This window comes from Dermacentor variabilis, chromosome 7 (genome assembly GCF_050947875.1).
Source record: "Dermacentor variabilis isolate Ectoservices chromosome 7, ASM5094787v1, whole genome shotgun sequence".
In the NCBI taxonomy this organism is placed as follows: Eukaryota; Metazoa; Arthropoda; class Arachnida; order Ixodida; family Ixodidae; genus Dermacentor; species Dermacentor variabilis.
The window spans coordinates 106,439,948-106,460,051 of NC_134574.1; the positions used below are offsets into that span (position 1 = coordinate 106,439,948).

General features: G+C 44.7%; 1 protein-coding gene across 2 annotated transcripts; it reads right to left on the reverse strand.

Moving 5' to 3' along the window:
• Nucleotides 1-5,668: 5,668 nt before the first annotated feature.
• Nucleotides 5,669-19,295, reverse strand: LOC142587006 (uncharacterized). 2 transcript variants are annotated; one of them, XM_075697874.1, is made up of 6 exons: nucleotides 19,145-19,295; nucleotides 18,913-19,007; nucleotides 15,536-15,580; nucleotides 11,939-12,025; nucleotides 7,570-7,674; nucleotides 5,669-5,869 (listed from the first exon to the last, which is right to left on the reverse strand). In XM_075697874.1, exons 2-6 carry the CDS (start codon nucleotides 18,971-18,973, stop codon nucleotides 5,850-5,852), a joined length of 318 nt encoding a protein of 105 aa, XP_075553989.1. In that variant the 5' UTR covers nucleotides 18,974-19,007; nucleotides 19,145-19,295; the 3' UTR covers nucleotides 5,669-5,849. The 2 variants fall into 2 exon arrangements, with proteins under 2 accessions (XP_075553989.1, XP_075553988.1); XM_075697873.1 differs by having other exon boundaries at nucleotides 18,913-19,050; nucleotides 19,145-19,246.
• Nucleotides 19,296-20,104: the final 809 nt, after the last annotated feature.

Genomic DNA, 20,104 nt, shown 5'->3' on the forward strand with positions numbered 1-20,104 from the left:
GCGTTCTGAGTGATGCTAGACTACTGTAAGGAACTAGGCAGTGGTATAAAAAGGGGAAAGAGCCTGGCAGGGCTTAGTGAGGGTTGTGCCGTGCTTGCTGACTGAGCGGTTGAGTTTCAGCGTAGTTCTAACGCTTGCCGGGAACGAGAACAAAAATGTGAACTCTCCCGAAGTCACTTTGCAGTGTCCCGTGCGAACCTGAACAAGAGAACGAGGCCTTCTCTGTGCGCTGCGCTCAAGAAACGTCGAGGGACGCCCGACTTCGGTTATGAGCATCATCGAGCGACATCCCTCCGGACAGCGGATGCAGTCCCCTGTCCATCGGGATCTCCTTCCCCCGGCGGGGCGGTCTGTTGCGTTTCGCCTGCGACACGTGGTTTTGCCGGCGCGACTGCGGCGGGGCGGCAGACATTTTGGCCCGATCGTCGTCGCCGCAACACTCATCGCCAGGTGTTTCCAGGCGCGACTGCGGCGATGCGACCGCCTAGGGATCATCCTCGCATTCCAGTCATTGTGCCCGAAACAGGCGATGCCAAAGCAGGGATCTCATTCCAGTCATTGGGCCCGAAACAGGCGATGCCAAAGCAGGGATCTCGTTCCAGTCATTGTGCCCGAAACAGGCGATGCCAAAGCAGGGACCATCCTCTCATTACAGTCATTGTGTCCGACCGGCAGCGCCACGACAGGGTGCTACGAGATCGTGCTCGACATGGTGCTACGGCATCGCTACGACAGTGTGCGTCACCATTAGCCCATTGTACATTCACGTGCTCGTCTTTTGAGGGGTTCCTTCTTGCCCTCAACTGCGAGAGTATAAAAACAGCTGCCCCCGGACGCCAAAAGGAGGGCTCCGATTTCTTCTGTTGAGTGAAGTGCTCTCCCGTCTCTCTACTTCGGTCAACCTGACCGCCAACTCTTTGCGATGTTAAAATAAACAAGTTGTTTCGTTGTTACCAGTCGACTCATGCTTTGCCGGGACCTTCGGATGCTTGCAGTTGTACCCCAGGCCGCCAGGCCAACGCTACCCTTGGGGCTTGCGACCCAGGTACAACCACGGGCGTCAGCGCCGAGTTCCCAACCGATCGCTCCAGTGTCGCGATCCAAACAGTAGGTTATATGCTGTCCCTTTTGATGACGCGCGCGATGTTGTCGAGGTTGTGTCACCGCCGCGGCGTCGTAGAGTATAGTTGCGAGAGCAAGCCACCGAGCTACCTTTGTCCGCCAAGAAGACGATGGCGACGACATGCCGCGTGCATTTGGCGCGAGTGCGCCGAGAATCACACTAAACAATAAACAAAGCAACTTTCAAATCAAAGAAGTCCACGGGTCACTTGAAGCAAGAACAGACGAAGAGAAAAGGAAGACTGGAGACGTCTAATCGTCCTCAGCATCAGCATCTGCATCATCATCATCATCGGTGGTTCAGAAAAGAAAAGGCGGCTGAGGTTCAGCGGTGCGAGTTTGTTCGTCGCTCGGGCCCGAGCTCACGGGGCCTGTGCCCAGCGTTCTCTGCTTTTCCCAATGCTCTGTACCTTGCTGACAACGACGTGGCAGCAAGTTGTCGGGCTACGAAGGCGTGGTCTCGATGGACGACTGGACCAAGGCTCTCAGAGGCGTTCATCTAGAGCGACGTGGCTCGCCCCCCACAAGTGACGTCTGTTGCACTGTGAGAAGAAGCAAGTGGCGTTTCGACAAACCAGACAGCCGCAAGCCACGGCCATCCTTGAGCGTCAGCGAATGTTGCCGGTCTGCTTTCGTCTACCAGACCTCTCAGCAGGAGGAATTTTCACCTGGTTAAATTATTTATTTCCCAGTTTTATTAGCAACCAGAAGGAACCTCCAGTTGCAACTAAAAATGCGTCGACACAGTAGTAAGCCCACGATCGTTTAAGCCGATGCAATTGTGTGCATGTACACTGTTCTTGTATGCTGTTACCCTTTAGTAAATTCATATGAAGTTTGTGAACTTAGCGCAACTTTGCGGCTTGACGCAGTTTGACTTACGTTACGCTAGGTGTGTTTCTGAGTTCGTTGTGAATTGCAACTGGCTTTGTTTCTTTGTAGAACTGAGACAACACCTCGATTGTCAAAATCAAACTTGAACCAAATCTTTACGAGTGGCATCCGCGACAGGACACAGGAAGCTGCAAAGCGAACATTGGCACCAGCGTTATTATGAATGCCATTGAGCTGACCTACATTGGAATCAGGTCGGGATTTACGGAAAAGGAACTGAAATAATGGGTTCAATAGAAGCTCAAAATAGTACTAAAAGAGCTGATAGCTATCCAAGAGGGAAATATTTCACAGGAATCAGTTACGACGAGGATGAAAGAGAGAGAGAGGACAGTGTCACTCAGGTGTGGTAAAGTTGCGTGAAGTTTTGTTTACAAGTGGCACTTGCAAGTTAATACTAGCAACAAAGATCCCTCATTTTCTGAGCGCCCAGAGCGGTTCAAGACGACAAAAATGTCAAATACGTGATAGCTCTACGGGAGCAAGCTGGTGTTAAACAAAATGTTCCATCATTTGTAGCAGCTAGTGGTTTGGACCAAATCCTATAGGGAGCGTATCAGGCGCTCGTAGCGAGCTACGAAATTGCATAAATGACACTTTGACGACGCTGCCCAAACTTTACGCTGATAGCAACTAAAATGTCACCACAGGAAATGTACACACCTTACATATTCCAAAACAGCTGAGAAAGCACTGAAGTGTAATATCCTCATTGCATTAATAAAGGAAAAATCAGACATCAACCCGTTCGTAGCAATTGCTACAAATCCTCATTGCAATAGAGGAAGCATAACTGTCTAGAGGTGGATCGCTGAGCTTTGACAATGTGTGTCGCCAGTGCAGTCTGTCCCAGTGTAAAGTTTGCTTTTGGAAGGAAAATGGATTCAGGATCATATAATGATAAATGACAGCCATACGAGGAAAACTCGACAAGGCATTATGTCAACAGCACACTTGAAATTAACGTGTGCTTTTAGACAGTCTGTTGATCCTCTTCAGGAAAGTTGTCAGGGTATCTGTGCCCAATGTTTTGATCATGTGACGTTGCTATGCCACAGTAGTGTAACCACCATTTCTTGAGCAGAAGAGCCAGACAGAAGGTTTGCTCGTGCTACGTACTGTGTACTGACACAAAAGCCTTTCATTGAAGTTACTATACATCTCTTCCACTCAAGGATCATAAAATTCCACAGACTGCACGTCCCACTTGACTATGGCTAGGTGGCCGTCACGGTCGTCAGGTGCGGAATTTGTATTTGCGGTGCAGAATTTACGTGTGGCGCTTCACTCACTTTATAGGGTTGCTTGAGAAGTTTTGTTTTAAGTTGTTGCATGAAGGTTTCCGCAACGTACTTAGATATGTTCATTGAGTGCATTGTTAATCCTGAGAGGATTTGAGTAACTGCTGTAAGCATAGAAGCTACATTGCATAAATGAATATATATATATTAATTTTGTAATGATTGTGATGAAAGCTTTATGATTACTGGGATATACACTGATGGTTTCGGCTACAACCTTAGGCAGGTTCTTGGCAAAACTTCAATCTATACACTACCGTTGTTGAGTAGCTCAGTATATATATATATATATATAACCTGTATAACCCTGTGTTACGTGCTACAGATTCACTGGGCATCTATATTCAAAGAGTTGGATGGCTCCTCAATTTTTTTCTGCTTTCAGTTTCTTTTATCCTTTTGCCGCATTAAATTCCTGCTAGCGTGGCTAGGAATCGACCCCGCAACCTCGCTAAAGAAAATAATTTCAGCACTTGAACGTGGGAAGAAATAAAATGTAAAATTGAGGCACGCACTCTCCCATTATACTGAAGAAGGACATACGTCAAAATGGAATAGAGCCACATTACAATCTACCTGCAATGAGTGAGTGGAGGGCGTCATGGTTGGAGCGTGAAGTCAGGAAAGTTGAAAATGCGGTGACGAAACACTGCGGAACCACGGTAGCTCCAAACGCCCTCGAGTCGCCGACAAGAAAGACGATGCTGGTGGGCGATAACATGAGCTGTTTGACCACGGAGAAAGAACGTCAGCAAATCAGAGTTTCGAACAAAGCCAGGTGTACGAAGCGCGAGCTGAGAGGGGAGGTCGCTCGGAGATCCTTCCGGAGATTCGGCTTAAGGGTCACGGGTACCGAGATCGGTGTCGTCAGGGTCCAGACCCGAACCTGACAGCCTCGACTGAACCAGGACAACCCCGGCTGTCCCTGGAGAGATCAGCCGAGCGTAAGGCTCGGCTATTCCTGCTGCGCCTGCTCTTGTTTCTGCTCATGGTCCTTATCCCCAGCCGCCATGCGGAGAGCAGAAGTCGCCTGGGGTTGGCCAGAGGCCTGGAGCGACGCGGGTGAGAGGCACCAGGCAGAACCGTGAGCCAAGGAAGCCGCTCAGCTGTAGCAGTCGCAGCCTCGTACAGCCTTGGACTTGCACTTGGGCCTTCTACACCGACGTCCGGGGTCGGCGCTACCGTGCGTCCGCGTCCCTCGTCTGCCACTTCCCGCCATGCCACTGCCACCGTCAAAGCAGGTGCCATTGCTGTCAAAGCACCACCAACCGAGCAACTGAGACTTCCGATTGGGGAAGTTAGCGGATTCAAACCACCGCAGTCCGCACGAGAGCTGTGTGTTTTCCTTGAATTCTGCACCTATTTCCGCTGATTTGTTCCGAGATTCGCTAACATCGTGGATCGATCGATTGACGCGTCTGTCGCAAACAGATGTACCCTTCCATTGAACACCAGAGTATAAGTGGTCGTTCTGCCAAGTTCATGTCGGACCCTTTGCTACGTCACTTCGACCCTTTTTCACCCGCCAAAATTCATACTGCCGTCAGTGGGATAGGCGTCGGAGCAGTACTCGCAAAAGAATGCAATGGCTCATAAGAAGTTGTTGCTTATGCTAGCCGTGCTCTTTGCAATTCTGAGCGAAATAACACTGCCACGGAGCAAGTAACTAAGTGACTGAAGTACGTCCATCTGGGCCACGGTGTACAAAACATTCTCCTGTTAAAAGCACGTCATCATGCCATCAAACCCATATCGACTTATTTGATAAAGTATATTACCCGCGCAAGATCAGTAATAGAAACCGCGGTGCAAAATAGCGTAGTATGCACGTATGCATGTCATCCTACACGCACAGGTTTGGTATGTATACAGTCACCTATAGCGCCTAAAAACGTATACTCATCCCAGCTTGCAGTTGTCAAAAATATTGTAAATTCGGAACAAGAACACAGGACTTCGTAACAAGCTGAGTTGAAGATTTCATTCTTCTTTGATAGCTTTACGGGCTTAGTGCTGTGCCATTCTTCCTCCACATTTATTTTGTATTCTCCGTAGCACCCAGATATATCGATGTATGTGTAACTGCACGATTGAATCACGGCCACTTCAGGCACTCACTTTTTAAGGGGATATTTAGTTTATCCTGTCAAGCTGATTGGTGCATTAGCGTTCCGTTAGTTCATGTAATCACGAACAAGGCGAAAGCAGTACGCTTCTTGTTTGTCGATGCATACACGTTAGTGTTGTTTTGTTCTCCACTGGCTTCTGCTTATGGATGTCGCGATCCAAGCCCCTGTTATACTGCACATGTTTCTCTTTCCCCAGTCCGGAATCGTAAAAATGCTCAATTTCTTCCGTTTACTGAACACATGACAATTAATCCCCTATGCTAAAGACTAAGAAAAGAAACATTTAAATACGCATCCTGCTCGAAGACATTGTCTGTTTTTTTTTTTTTGCTCAATCTTTGTGTAAATCATCTTCGTATGCTAAACGCAGCGTTGCCAATCAGTACCGCCATTCAGTCGTATTTCATCCTGAGTATTTAGGATCTGTAAAGCAAACAGAATAGCGCTTTATCAGATAACTATAAAGAACAAAAACAAGTTGCTCTTTCTGCAACGTTCAGAACATATACACTAAGCAGCATTTGCAGTGGGCCAATATGAGCAGAAAGAATATTCGCGCTCGATAACTGTTATTTCCGTCAATGTTATCCAGAAATCGCCAACTATGCACAAGAGAGTACATACTGTGTAATACGAAATGGGCATCCGGCCGTGATTCTGACTCACTCCTTGTACATCCAAGGTAGAAAAGCTGCGAGATTTTAGCTCGATAAAGAAAATGCGACTAGGAAGCTCTCTGAGGGCACTGAAGAAGCCTCGACCTCGTGTAATAAAAGGTCATCGTAGTGACGTTGTTATCGGTAAAAAGCAGACCCTCCTCAGCCGGCCTCTGAAACATTGCCGTAATACCTTCTGTAGCTGGGTAATTGTTCTGACAGTAAGGATTTTTCTTTGGGAAACCAGTAGAAGGCCTCACTGCAATAAACACTGGGTAAGCTGTATGACAAACGCAGCCGCATTGGGGCACTTGATAAGTCTCTCCCGTGCGTAGGACGGTGTATGGACACTGGGGTACAGCAATGACGTTGACAACTACGCAAGTTACATTTATTCGCGCATTGCAAATTTTACCTGCCCGCCTAACCTATGTTACAGGTGCTGGCGGGTTTTACAGCCTAATTTGGCAAGCGTGCTCGCTCTCTATGCGTAGTGGGTCCGTTTGTTTTACAGATGGGATTTAGCCACTGTAGGTTAAAGAAATCACCCCCCTATATACTGGGGGCGCCCTACACTGTCCTGCACCACTCTAGGTAGCCGCACCCGTTGATGATGTGGCGCTCCTGCGTTTATGCCCCCTATTCAGAGGGACATGTTCTGACATTGGCAAAGGGGTTGATATTCCTTTGTCTTGCTACCCTAGTCTATCCACGCCATTTCTGGACCGTTATTGGCGAACGCAGGGGGGCAATTTGTTGCAAATTCTGCAACAAGTCTCCGAAACAAGCTCTCGGAAACGCGACCACTCACGCTCGGATCAACAAAGGTGTTGCCGGGCTAAGTCTCTCTGAATGACCAGTGAGCGGCTATATTTTGCTGCGATTGCGTCATCCGTGACGCAACAACAGCGCCATCTAAGGACGCGGCGCATGCACGATCAAGTTATGTCTTCTTTCGCCTACGCAACAATACTTAAGTATAAGGCGCTTGCGTACGACGGTTGCATGGATATAAGTGATATGCTGCAACATCTTATGGTTTACATGCAGTTTTAGCAACCGACCACCTTTGGCCAAACTTAAAGACGTTTGTCGTCCAAAACGCTCTGCCGTACCAGCTAAAACGATAACAGGATACATTTTTCTTACACGGCCAGAATTTTGTCAATGACCAAAAGAAAGCAGTGTGGGATAACCGCGATGCAGCAAAAGCAGGCAAACGTTTAATTAGCTGCAGGGCCACAGTGCCAGACAAATCCACAGGACGTGGAAAGAACGCTGTTGTCTCGTTAAACGATTCGTGAGCGGGCATTTATGTATATTAGAAACTCTAGGTACCTACGTGACAGGCAAAACGTGCCATGATTGCGCTGGAACGGACACACAGCGCCAAAGGAAGCGGTGATCCAAACACTAAAACTAAAACAAAATAGCCGCCTTTAAATTTAAAAAAACTGTAACACTTACCGCAATGACAAATGCATCTGTTGGCTGCACTACAACAGTGGAGGGTGTAGTAAAGGCCATTGCACACGCTTTGCCATGCTACGTGGCAAGCCTGGAGATGAAACACTGTAAATCCAAAGTGAAAGGCAGTAAAGGAAGTGCTCCTTTCGAAATGTTTAATTGATCTTTTTTTATATTTTTAGTGGTGAAACGGGCTAAGTTTATCAAATGGTATTTCCACATTATACCACCTTTGTAAATTTGTTTGCTCACCCTAAATATTTCAAAATTACATTTTTTTTATTTCTACAACATTATTCAAATAAAGCTAGCTGGTAAGCTTGGCTGGTACGTGGTGAATTTCTTTTTACTCGAAGGAATAAATATATCACTGTGAATGTTCAAAAACTTAGCGTGTGTTTCAGCATGAAATAAAATGTATATTCAGTATACACTGCAAAAATAATAAGAATTGAAAGCAAACTCTTGCCTCATGACAGCAGTCAAAAGTAATTCATTGTAAAGAGCCCATTTCCCCTCATAGCAGTTAGAGACGGAAGGGAGAATAGCAGGCAGTGTATGAGCATTATGGTACAGAAATAACGTAGCCAAATACACAAGTCACGTCTAAACAGGCATTGGAAAGCTTACATGTCTGAGGTATGAGCAACACCGGAACAAGGGAGCCAACGTATCAACCAGTGGACTTGAATAGGCCTTGAAAAATACAAGTCCACTTGTCGAAACCTTGGCTCCCGCTTTTGCCTTGTCCTCGTTTTGCTCATCGTCTTGAATTTCCATCTCCCAATTTCCAAATACGTAACGTATGTTACAGTTAGTAGAGGTCTTAATATCTAATTTAGCAATCGCACTCGCTCCGTATTCGTAGTAGTCCCTTTTTTTTTTTGCAGAGATTGCTTGGCCACAATAGCATAGAGAAATGACCCCACTACTGGTGGCGCCTGCCCCGCGCCGCTCACGCTAGAAGTCGTCGTACTTCGTTGGGGCTGCTGGGCCCGTCTCAATCTCCTGCGCTTGCGTTCTCCATTGAGAAACAAACAAGTTTCGAAGTGGCCAAAGAGTTTGGCTATCCCTCTGTATTGAGGCCCGGGTCTCCTTACACCATTTCTGGGCCCTACGTGTTAAAAGCTAAGTATTATTGCACGTATAGCCCAGCATGGGGGGAGTGAAATTTCTGCAACAAATCGCGCACCTGTAGGCCTTGTTACTGACGAGCCCAGGTTTGTGTTTGATGAAACGTAGCTACTGTGGCAAACTGAGCTCTCTCTCAAACGCGGCCACTCGCGCTCTCGCATGGACAAACGTACTGCCGAGCTATGTCCCTCTGAATGCCGAGGGAGAGGCTCAATTTAGTTCATATTGCGTCATGCGTGGCACAACAATGGCACTATCTCTACACGCGATATATGCATCACCGAGTAATGATTTGTCTCATCTACACAATCATTCCAGAGGGAATCGTGAGTCAAGCGGTTCCAAAGATATAAGCAACAATGCTATAACACGTTTTCGTTACATGCGGTGTTAGCAGGTGACCTTCCTCTCCTGCCCTTCTCCCTCTGACCAATTTTAAAGGCCTTTCACGTCAAAGCACGAGGGCCTTTATGCTTGAGCTGCTGCTTACTAGGTTATTTTCGCGGGCTTCGTTAAGGTTAAACCACGACATTTACGCTCCAGACATGACGTCGCGTACGGCATGCCGGCTGGAATGAAGAAGACAACTCGTAATACGTAAAAAAGGTTTCCTTCGCTGTTGAATGCACCATGGCGCAAGGGAATATTTAGTAAACACTTGTCTTTGAACATGTTATCGTCAATGAACATATCCAGAAATATTAGACATCCACCCCCCCCCCCCTGGCAGCCATATATCGAGCTGATATGAAAAAAATGACGTTTCAAAAGGTAGCCCGTCTTTCGAGACCCTCCTTATTGCATGCCTATTTAAGGCAATTATTCGTGACTTTCCCGTTGCGTTACAACAATATTTTATTCCAGACCAAAATTCTACTATAACGCAGCAACGACGCCATGAGTAAGTGAGATAAATATCCATGTTAATAAAAAGGACCACCCTATCATTAATGCTAATTGAAATTTGATGAAGTCTGGGCGAGGTAATTTAAATAATAACGTCTCACTGTCGTCATGCAGTCGTTATTATCCGCCTTCGACATTCCATCGATAACATTCTTTGTTCATTCCGTCGTTCCTGCATCTGCGCCGTACAGTCGTCTTCACGCCGCTATGGCATGGATGGCACTCGCGAACAAGTGGAACGATATCGTAGTACGTGGTATATAGTCGAAGCAACGAAATTCTCATAATTCCAACTATACGCGTTAAAATAATTGTGACTTCAGAAATATGATCTGTTGCTGCATGGCTCCACTGCTATTGGCATTACCATCGACAGTCAGTGTAAAATTAGTACCACTGTTTTTTTCTTGTCTTTCTTTTGAAAATTTTGCTCATTGGAATTACGCTGGTACACTGCGGTGAGCTCGAGAGGAAGTCGAATGAGCAATGTTCGAAATTCATGGGAATGTTGCAACAAATGAAAGCTATGACAACAATAAAGGACGTCTTGCATCTCCTTTCGCAGCAGTGAAACAGAGGCTCTTTAGAGCTCTATACGAGTGTTTGGATCAAGTTGCACTCGTTGTATATGGTGTTTTTTCAACTTCACTAATAGCTTTAAGATTACCTGAGGCATAAAGCACATTTCTAACCCTCAGGCTAAATTACTCGATGAAGCAGGCATCAGTGCTGTAGTGCAAGATAAATGGGAAAAGGTAGTCAGGTTGCCTTAGTGCGCTTCAATTTTCACAGCCGAATGTCATGCCATTTCGGTGGCTGTATCAAAAATAGTCGAGATGAACATTCAAAACAGCATTATCTACACGGACTCGCTTAGTGCAATCACAGCACTGAAAGCCAGAAACGCAAGGGAACCTTTAATAGGAAATGTAATCCATAACTTAATAACCGCTCAAACACAAGGACATGAAATTAAGCTTTGTTGGATACCAAGCCATCAAGGAATTAGAGGCAACGAGAGAGCTGACGCGTGCGCCGCTCAAGCCTGCCATAAGGATATCAGTACTGTAAATATACCCTATGCAGATTGCATGAAGTTAGTAAAAAACAAGCTTAAAGAAAAATGGCAGCGTACATGGAATAACGAAGAAAATAACAAACAACATTTAGTAAAACCTATTCTAGGAGAATGAAGATCATGCAGGCATCAGGAACGTTTTATAGAAGTAATTTTATGCCGCCTGCGCATCGGACACACACACCTAACACATAACTTTCTACTGACAAAACAAGACAAACCCTTATGTGAGAAATGTGGAGATGAACTCACTGTAAATCACATTTTATTCTCGTGCACACAAATCGAATGGCTAAGGAAAAAACATTTTACTGTATTTTACAATGAACGCATCCCCTTCCATCCCAGTCTGCTTTTAGGAGATAACCCACTAGTAGAAACTTCATCTGTCTTTAGTTTTTTGAAAGACGCAGCGATCCTAATCGAAATATAACGTATCACAGAACTACTAATTTTAAAAATTATTACCCGGTTTTTTCACGCATCTTATGATGCACCTCACCCGTTTTCTCAGTTCTCAGAAGAAGGCTGAGGTCTTAATTTGGTTTGTTGGGCTCCTCAGAGGCCTTGTCCGGACAAGGACCTCGCTGAGGATACCCAATTTTTGAAATAAGTTATACCATGTGTTTGGCGCATGATAGCCTAAGTCGCTTATGCGCCATAAAACCCAATACAATACAATACAATATCCATGAGCAATCAATCAAGTGCGCAATTAGCTGCTTAACAAAGTTTCACTACCTTAATTTTTTTGACTGATGATTAAATCACAGCGGCTATGGAAGTTTACGAATTGTAGCTATATTGCAAGGTATATCGACTTGCAATGAATTCTGAGCGGGCGCTCGTTTCCAGATATGCACCGTGATACTTGCGGGAAAAATGCACCGTTGTTCCACTTACATTTTTTAGGAAAATACTGTTTTATGCATTAAAGCACAAAAGCGACTGGAACGCCAATTCATTTCGTCAGGCAATTTGAAAATAATTATCTCTGAGAGTTCGTTCTGTGTGGATACGCCTACAATTCGAAAAATTCAATATCCGCAGTAAAGTAAATATTTAAAGAAGTTAATTAGCGCAATCATGTTCAATATTTAGATAATTATTTGCACTCGCGTAGAAGTAATGCCCATCCGATTTAGTAATTTAGTTCAAGGGCGAGAATTCTGCCATCTGTCAAAGGCCATTTCGAAAATTTTGGTACAGCTAAAACAAAGGCACCTGTATTAGGGGCCTCAGAATACTTACCACATTGCTTGTAGCTGTGAGCAGCCTTTATGAGGCAGTTGTATTTTTTCCCAATGGGGCAGTTCATTGGCTCACAAAAAGCGGCGCCTAATCAGAAAGGGAAGTGTATTACTGAATAGCTGCAGTACCACAATCAATCAGTACAGTCTCATGACGTTGGTTTATGCCTTCAGCAGTTTAGGTTTCTATAAGCAGCTTCGTGTTCACTCGCTGTGCATGCACCTTTCGTGGCAATAATGTCAGTCACACGCACAGCTTCCCCTTTGTGAATGCAACAAGAAATCTCAGGCGATACGTCACATTCGTGAGCAACTCGAACCAGCGGGACTAGTCGGCTGTTAATGGCGTACGTGATGCTTCTTACGAAACAGCCGAAGAATGAAGTTAAATTCTCCTTAAGAAAAGTAAGAGCAGTGAGACATTGCAAAGCGGAAAAAATAGATACAGTAAGCGGGAAAGCAAACTGACTCGACATCCCGTCCCTTCGAAAGTCGATGGCCAGCGAAGCTGTTAGGAAACAACTAAAATATAATAATATTTGGGGTTTTACGTTCCAAAACCACTTTCTGATTATGAGGCACGCCGTAGTGGAGGACTCGGGAAATTTTGACCACCTGGGGTTCTTTAACGTGCACCTAAATGTAAGCACACGGGTGTTTTCGCATTTCGCCGCCATCGAAACGCGGCCGCCGTGGCCGAGATTCGATCCCGCGACCTCGTGCTCAGCAGCCCAACACCATAGCCACTGAGCAACCACGGCGGGTACAACTAAAATGCCATCGATGGGGATATGAAATGTTTTATTGTTCTGCCTATAGTCTTTGCACGACACCGTTGTTGAGCACTACGATTTTGCACTCTTCGACGTGTATCGTATTCACGTTGCTCTTCGGTAACCTTAACTTTGCATAGCATACCCATAGCGGTCTTGTAATGAACTGACTGAATTGCTAGGCATGTCTCCCTTATATATACAATATATGAAGTTTGCTGACGTCACTCACTGATTCATATGCGGCTCTTGCCCCTTTCCCACCAGACCAGCTTGCGCAACAGTAATCTTTACAGGGAAAGACAGGCGGAGAGAAGGAACGAGCCTCGCATTGTTCTCAGGCAACTTACCATCCATCATGCGGTTTTGACGCGTGTTTTGTGCTTTTCTTTATTAAAATGAATACTTAGCTGTGTGTTGTACGCCTGATTCCGAAGGAGATAAGCACTCCGTTTTGATTCTTTTCTTTCTGACGGGCACGAACAATACAGACCAACTAGAAGCTAGCAGCTTCGCGGTAATATTCAAATATCTAATAAAAGTCAAGGGCACTTAGGTATCCCTACGTGGGTGAATGCGACAGCATTGCGACGGCTTCTCGCCGGCGACTCGTTTGAAGAAACCTAATGGCATTGTTTTCACGATGCCTCGTATAATTTCTCGAATCACGTGTCTCGGCCTCGTTCGCTTACTTGCGTTGCCGCCCAAAGGAGTCGAGCGCAGCTTAACTAACTCAGAAGTAGAAGATTCCTACGTAGGAGCGCACGACAGAACTCACGGAAATCACCGCACCGACTTGCTGCGCCGCGACGCGCGGTGAAATCACCACAGCGACGGTTAGTGGGCCATTGCCTTCAGCGCCTTCGCAGATAGAGGGGCAGTATGGGAGCGCTGGCATGATGAGCGGCGTCGGAGACAACTGTGGAAGAAGACGACGACGAGCGCGCGAGCAGTGGCATGAGCGCGTCCCTACGACCACGTGCCTCCTTGCATCATCTCCGGCGACGCCGCCATTCCACCCTGTGAAGGTGATTGACCAGCGAACCTACTATGGTGGTATAAATTATGTTGGTAGAGTTGTTTTTTTTTATGTAACTATACATATAATTATGTATGTGTCACTCGTGGCAAATACGAAGAAATATCAGGAGCGCACTACGCCATACGTACGCAGAACTACCGCATCAGGGCTTTTACGACGCCGCTCTAAAGACGCAGGTGTTGTCGACGCAGGTGCGACGGAGCGCCGTTTAGACGCAGGTGGCCGTTGAACCGAGCCTCGACGCGAGCGAGGATACGCGTTGACCGGGGCGCAGTCCAAAGGAGTACACGAAACAAAACACGTTTGTTTGTATTTTTGCGACTGAGTATACTTCCCAGTTAATTAGCTAAATGGAACTTGGAAGGACTAGCGTTTTATTCGAGAGGACAAATATGGGGTTGTCCGTTTTCCCTCCCGTAGGAGCCCACGTATTCGGAGCAGAGAGGCTTCCACAATATTTATAGCTTTACCGTGACCTAGGTAATTATAAAAAGTAAATGAAATTCGGCATAGTGCAAGACTTGTCTTAGCGGCTAATTGTCATATAAATGGTTTCGGCGTAGTTTCGACAAAATGAGAGTTACTGCCGTATTCTGTAGCTTTGCTCCCTCCATACACACCCATGTATTGACAGAAGCCGGGAATTCTGTAACATTTACAACTTCATTGTGAACTAATTATGACAAGTAAATAAAACTCGGCGTAATAACGGAGTCGTCTTAGCGACCAATTTAAGTATGATTTTTTTTTCAAGATACCTACACTGGAATGAGAGCTACAGAGAATTCGTGAGATAGATGGCTTTGCCGCGAGGCATTTTCTCTTTGCCGCCCCGATGTTTCCGGAGGGTAGCCGTAAACAGTTTCGCTGTAAAAAAAAAGTGGCATCCAAAACGGTGTGATCCACCGCGGCGCCACCAGTCGCACCTAATGCCTCACAGCGTCAGCATGTGGTGCGCCACCAGTCCTGGAATGGTGGCGCACCAGCTGCTGACGCTTTAAGGCACGAAGAGTAATTTCTTAATGTTTTACTTAAATATGCTACATTGTTTTATGTTTCTCAAGCTACTGCCACAACAACAGCTAAGCGGAATTCGATTGGAGCTACATTCCTCATATGAACCAGCAAGTGATGAAAGCGCAGGCTTTTTAAACGCCATTATCCTCGACGGAATTGCTTCTTTGTTCTGCTCAAATACTCCGTCAAGCACTAATGATACGACGACTTATGGGAGCTCCAATACTGTAGCGGCAGTCTCGCAAAACACGCGACAGCAGCCGGTGCTACAAACGTGCGACATCAACCGTGGAGTTCGTTGCCAAATGTAATTAGCGTTCCTCAACGTCCCACCAACGGATGCCCTTTAGGACATCCCCCGGCCGCGTGGTCGCCATTGTCTACGGCCAACGAAATGTCACCCATATATTCGTCACGAATACACTCGCTCCTCTTCTCCACCAACCAAAGCACGTTACATTATACAAGTGCATTATACTACACATATCAATGCCGAACAAAAAACAGCGCTGCACGTAAACTACGAAGAAATCAGGTGACGGCTAGAAATGTGCTGTTCGCAAGGTACAAGTTTTTCCCTGGCGGGGTGCATGCTCAAATAAAACCTCGGCGTAGGCTGCTTGTCCGCGCCCCTAGACATAAAATTCGATTATATTAGATTTATTTCACCGACACAGGCGCAGAAGACACCTACGTGTCTTGTTGAGTATAATCTCCACACCCACACACCGTAGGTCGTCCCAAAGTGTTCTTAACCACAGCTTACCTCGTCCATGTGCGTGCGCCGCACTACTGCCTCTGAGCGTCCGTCCTGTTGCGAAGGAAGAAGCAAGATTAAAGCAGTATTTTTCAGTCAGATGTTCCCCTCAGATCATTTCTTCTTTCGAAATTTGTCATTTCTTGAAGCTACTACTACAGCAAGCACGTTTAGGTGAGACCCCTGCACTTCCTTTATTTTTTTACGGTGTCAGCGCTACACTTTAGAAAGAGGTGAGCAGAATAGCCGAATGTAGGCGGACCCGTCACGCATAATGACATGGATGTGAAGCGTAGTTTTCGTGAAGCGAGCAAATATATGTTATAAAACGGGTTCTCCGGCACCGCGTTTTCCAGAAAAAGAAGCGCTTACGTATTTGGCCGACAACGTGGCAAAACGCAGCGACCGCACCCGCGACCAACATGGCTCACGCTTGCGCGGATTTCACTATATCCGGAATGTGGCCCACTTTTTGTTTCCCAAACTCCACAATCCGTCCACCTTCCTCGAAACGAAACGGAGCGAGCAGTCACGCCAGACCTCATGGATAAAGGCACAGAAAGCATCGCTTCAATAAGACGACTGTGCGCTTCAAGGCGTACAACTGCGGCATTTAAAATAATTACGGGCTGTTCGTTGTTTTACCACGCATTTCTGTGGACCAACGACGGCACATCTGGGTGGGAAGGGGGGGGAGGGGGTAGTACAGATAGCCATACATAAGCGAATTCATTATGTGAGCGCATTATGAAATGCCATATTCTGTATGTAAGTGCTTTGGAAAGACAGCAACACCACCTAGCAGCCATGGTTACCAAAGCCTAGGAGGATTCGCTAACATTTGCTGAATACTCAATAACATCTGGCAGGTAAGATAGATAGATAGATAGATAGATAGATAGATAGATAGATAGATAGATAGATAGATAGATAGATAGATAGATAGATAGATAGATAGATAGATAGATAGATAGATAGATAGATAGATAGATAGATAGATAGATAGATAGATAGATAGATAGATAGATAGATAGATAGATAGATAGATAGATAGATAGATAGATAGATAGATAGATAGATAGATAGATAGATAGATAGATAGATAGATAGATAGATAGATAGATAGATAGATAGATAGATAGATAGATAGATAGATAGATAGATAGATAGATAGATAGATAGATAGATAGATCTGAAAACAGTTCAAGTAGGCAAAGAATGTTAATCGCATTACAGGTACGACGCTTATATATAGTGTAGCTAGTCAAAGATGCAATCTGCAAATGGCGATTGCCAGCACAACGTGATGACACTCGAGTAAGCATGTAAATTTTACACGCATGGTATGACAAGGATAAATTCATCTCTAGAAACTTCAGCAGCCTCTCGGACGCATTTCAGCCTGTTAAATCCCTCTTCATGGCCATTACCAAAAGATAACAGCGTTTTTCGTAGCAATATAGAAGGACAGTAAGAGATAAGGTCATGTACACCCTTTAGAGTTTCGCACAGCTATACGCCTTGGCAGTTAATGCACATGGCAAGGGTGGTCAAACTGTTCATTCATACATACTACGAACGCGCACAACATACACAAGCACACGCAGCGACAGGCAGCTATAGTGTGTTGTTCTGGAGGAAAACAAGTAGCTTCATTAGGCGCGAAGCACTAACAGCGTTGCTCAATGACGTAATGCCCCGGTAAATTAATTACACCTTTGAGAATGTCACATGTGATGGTAAAGCTCGTTCAATGGAGCAAAACAATATATTAGTCATTGCACGCATTGCGCAAACGACACAGCTGCGATCACTTGTAATTTCTTCAAGCATATCATGTACACGACGTTTACCCGAATATGTTGTAAACCCGATCGGCCACGCCTAGTAAGACCACTCGACGCACCGAGACAATCCAAGGAATTTCCCAAGATTGAAGTGTGAAGTAGCAATAATTATTTGATGAAATGTGCGCCGGCTCAGTGAGACGACTGTGTAGAAGTCGATCAACATCTCCTTATTAATATCTCAATGTATTCGTAGAGCAGAGAAGGGTTTTGGTGGCTTCCTTTTCCCCCTCACAGGTTTCATGACCACGTCTCTTCTAAAAAGCTTGTTCCCAGTTGGTTGCACATTTTTCACGTTACTAGATAACCATGATTGACTGAGACCTCTGAAAGCGCAATAGTGGTGCTATGAACAAAACTTGATGATGCCTAATTAGACAACTAACCCTTAGATAACTCCTGAATAGTTCATAGATAGCTAGGTCTTTGGGGTCCATGAAGTACCATAAAAAATATAAAAAATTACTAAGGCTCAGGCCGTCTCCAGATTTTTCAGATCTGCTTTTTCGAAAGAGCAAGCACGCCTTCAATTTCTCATAGTAAATCTTTATATGCACATTAAGGTGGCATAGACGAGGCTCCTTAAGTCTATCTTTACTGCAGCTTACATAAGAGGTACGATATTCTCCCCTCTTCTGAAGGAAACAGCGTTTCCTTGTTATTTATATTTTATATTGGCATCTTGGCTTCTAGGCTTGAAAGCGGTATCCCTTGCATTCATGAAATTTATCACTAATGTCTTCTAACGGTCGGTTCCTACAGCTCAGTTATCAAAACCCATGGGCGCAGACATCTAACCGTCCATTCTCTACTCGTGAAACGTGCATTTCTATCGCTATGTCACTGAACCCACTAACATCCACTGATATGTTCCATAGTGTGGATGAGAAGGTCTTCAATTTGCTACTGTAGCCTAGATACATAACTTTCTACCAGAAGAATTATAATCCTTCTTCCATATAGTATTTCCACCGTTCACTAACAGTTTCTGCTTTTCGTGTCTTATTCTCACATGGCCTTCTGAGATATCCAATGTTTGTAAGCGTCATAGGGTTTGCTTTCGCGCTGTGGGACCTGTGTCCAGAGCATTAAAATACAGATAATTATATGAACCAGAAGAAAGAGGATTAACCGAGTGGCCCAATTTTCATTAATCATATCATGAGAAGCCAACTCATCAGAAGCCAACTTGGCTAGTCATGATAAGATAATTGAGATAAGATAATATGATTTTGCGAAACCAAAAACCAAAGGAAATCTTTACAATGGGCTTATTTGCTTGAGATAGGGTTGTGCCTAAACATTTATTTTTTTCATCATTGTCGCGCACAACCCAGAGTAAGCTTTACCTTGCCCTTTCATCTGTTTAGATTTTAAATAATTCGTTCTTGTCAATAATTCCTCGAACTTCAAATGCGAAACGTGCGAAAATCTTCGTGCGCCGACTGATCTACATCAGTTACAGCCGGAGTCAACTTCAGCTCATTAACAAAATTTTGAGGTTGAATGTGTTCGCTTGCAGACAACATTCGTACTTGCCTGAAATCCTTGTGGCATATACGCCCAGAAGCAGGATTGTGAAAATACTTTTCCACCGCATGGTTCCTATAACATAGCCACACCGAGTGCCACTCCTAGAACAGAAATAGACGTTCGTTGTAACGAGCTCCATACTGCCTATAGAGAAGGTAAACAATTTCTTCAGTAGATTGTTGATTTAATAACAGTTATAAATCGTGATTCACTGAAGTAGTCTCTCCCTCCATCTTACCTTTAGCTTTTACCTTTCCATGATAAACCATGTAGCTGTGCCAACCAAGCTATAACGATATTCCAATGGAAAAGAACTCATACAGTGCCGAACAATTTCTTCTCTGAAGAAATATTCAGCTTCCAATGATGCATTTTGTATGAAATAATAGCTATTGTTCCCATCAACGAAAACCTCACTAGCACGCCTGCCAAAACCACTGCTGTCTCGTTCACTTTGCTCTGAGGCCTCCACAAAGACCATTTGCTATTATGCGTAGAGGTTTGTACTCTGCAAGCAGAGGGAAAGTAAAGTTCCAGACACATACACGTAATTTCAAGACCTGTCTTTTTATTATTTTCCTGCGTTAAAGACTGAAGTTGTCTTCGTTGCAAGTGTAATAATATTGAAGCTTATTAGAGCTTTTATTTTTCATAAGCAGCTTTCTGATTTACAACAGTATAGTGCCCGGGACAAAGCAGAAATCATAAAACTATCGGACTTCTTGATGGGCATTACTATAATCTGAATGGCTACCGCAGATTGTTAATGAATGTTAGCCGGGAGTTAACGTTAAAACTATGACAAAAATTTAAGTAACGTAAGTTATTTGGCTGCAATATTTTTTTACATACAATATGAGTGAACGAGCAGCGCACATGCTGCAGGCATCGACGTGCTGCGCGATATACATTCCAAGTAACGCTATGCAGAGATTAAAGCATTGATAACTAGATTAAAATTATCTTCTCGATCAAAATATATTATTCGGCCGGTAAGACTTACAAAATAACAATATAAGTGTGTTCTGCTAAACTAACCTTAACTGCGTTCTTTACTTAAGTCAATTCAATTTAATTATGCACCGAAATGAACGTTTTACAACCAGACTTCTTTTCTTTCAGCAAAGGTTATGATTATCTCTTGGCTCAAAAAAAAAATTCTGCAGGTATACATAACAGGAAGCTTTAGCTCCGGTGC

What these genes read in the sequence shown, in the direction of transcription:
- LOC142587006 (XM_075697873.1), bottom strand. Translation starts at nt 19,175, where the DNA reads ATGGTTTATCATGGAAAGGTAAAAGCTAAAG. An exon ending in ATATGCCACAAGGATTTCAG is followed by an intron (nt 15,581 to 18,912) that starts GCAAGTACGAAT and finishes CCTTCGCAACAG; the next exon opens with GACGGACGCTCAGAGGCAGT. An exon ending in GGCGCACGCACATGGACGAG is followed by an intron (nt 12,026 to 15,535) that starts GTAAGCTGTGGT and finishes CTTTCTGATTAG; the next exon opens with GCGCCGCTTTTTGTGAGCCA.